The following is a 1,532-nucleotide window of genomic DNA, read 5'->3' on the forward strand; positions in this document are numbered from 1 at the left end:
TAAACATATAAATTTAACATATAATATTTATTTTTCTGTTTTCGTTAATTGGCACAAGCAAAATAAAACAAAAAACACGCGACCCATCGACTTCTTATTGACTGAACTAAAACAAATGTTCAGCTAAAATATCTGTTTTATGGAAAATACTTTGCATTGTCTTTGCCATATTGAAAATTCGGCACGTGGTAATGCAGTTGGTAGTAGCTATTTCCGATATGGCCCTATATATATGCGTCAGTAATTTCTTTAAATAATCAGTTCAAATCGTTAATTCGAAAAGAAATCTTTAACCATGAAATTCCTTTTGGTCTTGTGCTGCCTCGTCCTCTGTGTGGCCCTCAGCTCTGCTCAGTGCAATGGACGTCCTCGTGAGTTTATATTAAAAAACCGTAATTTAAAAAAACCTGAAATACAAAATTCTCTTTGAAATAGGCTTCCAGGATTGCCATGGCGGCAAGGACGAAGGTGTCAGACAGAAGCACCATTGTATAAGTGAGCCCAATCCTGAGATGTGGTACTATAACCACGCCACCAACCAGTGCCTGAAAATGCAGTACCACGGCTGTGGCGGCAACAACAATCGCTATTGCTCTTTGGTCGGCTGTCAAAGGTCCTGCATTCGTAATTAAAGAATTCAATTGACCTCTTAATGATCTTCTTCTAACGCAATGAAAGATAATTTTCCAAGATATTTAACTGCAAAGATAAATTTGATTTACTTGTTTTTTTGTTTTTCAAAATTAATAAATTGACTTTTGAAGGTAATCATTTCTTTTCTTGGTTGGTTTGGGGAAACATATTTTTTACAGGCTTCAAAATATCACAACAAATCCTTGAAGTTACAGGTTAAACATATTATTTCAGATTATTTATTTATCTAAGGCTAGTTAAACCTAAGAACTAACATAAGGCTAGTAACAACAGCTAAGGCCTTCCGCTCGCGGCTAGTTTAAATTTGGCAGGTGATTAGGGAGTTGTCCAGGAACTTAAGGATATTAAGGGAGGCTTATGCGGTGATTGGGTCTGGATTTTAGAGGAAAAGGAATCTTTGCATGGTGAGGGAGTAGGGCAGGTAAAAATAATATGATGGATGTCCACCTGAGAGATGAGGAATGTTGCACAATGGTTGTATTTTGATATGTCAAGGTAGTGAGTGTTTGTTAGGTATGAGTGTCCTAGTCTGAGTCGGTTGAGGATATGTACTCTTCTGTTTAGGGAAGAGTTTGTGTGGAGCTTTAAAGTTGTTGTCAGTTTGAGTATTTCTTGGTACCAGACAGAGGTATGCAGTTGTGACTTTTTTGCCTTGTAGGAGCTATCGAAAAAATGAGAATTAAGGGGCAATTTTGTAGAACGTTTGGCAGCTTTTAAATTCCAGTTAATTCCCATGTAAAGGGGGGTTCATACCTTATTTCATATTTACAATTTTATTGTTTTTTATTTAACAACACACTTTGGCAACCTAAAATACCAGACAATTTCGTAATTTCCCGCCCCGACGCCAGGCTGCACCCAAATTAATCAGCACACCA

The 1,532-nt window shown here is 37.1% G+C and overlaps 1 protein-coding gene across 1 annotated transcript; it reads left to right on the plus strand.

The window, feature by feature from the left end:
• Positions 1 to 292: 292 nt before the first annotated feature.
• On the plus strand, positions 293 to 632 carry LOC108110425 (kunitz-type serine protease inhibitor homolog alpha-dendrotoxin). Its single transcript, XM_017219492.2, has 2 exons — positions 293 to 371; positions 436 to 632. The coding sequence occupies exons 1-2, from the start codon at positions 296 to 298 to the stop codon at positions 630 to 632; spliced, it is 273 nt and encodes a 90-aa protein (XP_017074981.2). The 5' UTR covers positions 293 to 295.
• Positions 633 to 1,532: the final 900 nt, after the last annotated feature.

This window comes from Drosophila eugracilis, unplaced genomic scaffold (assembly GCF_018153835.1).
Source record: "Drosophila eugracilis isolate 14026-0451.02 unplaced genomic scaffold, ASM1815383v1 contig_353, whole genome shotgun sequence".
Classification (NCBI taxonomy): Eukaryota; Metazoa; Arthropoda; class Insecta; order Diptera; family Drosophilidae; genus Drosophila; species Drosophila eugracilis.

Bases quoted from the DNA above. Each gene is read 5' to 3' on its own strand.
- LOC108110425 (XM_017219492.2), top strand. From the start codon at position 296: ATGAAATTCCTTTTGGTCTTGTGCTGCCTCGTCCTCTGTGTGGCCCTC. The intron at 372-435 runs GTGAGTTTATAT...TCTTTGAAATAG, and splicing joins TCAGTGCAATGGACGTCCTC to GCTTCCAGGATTGCCATGGC.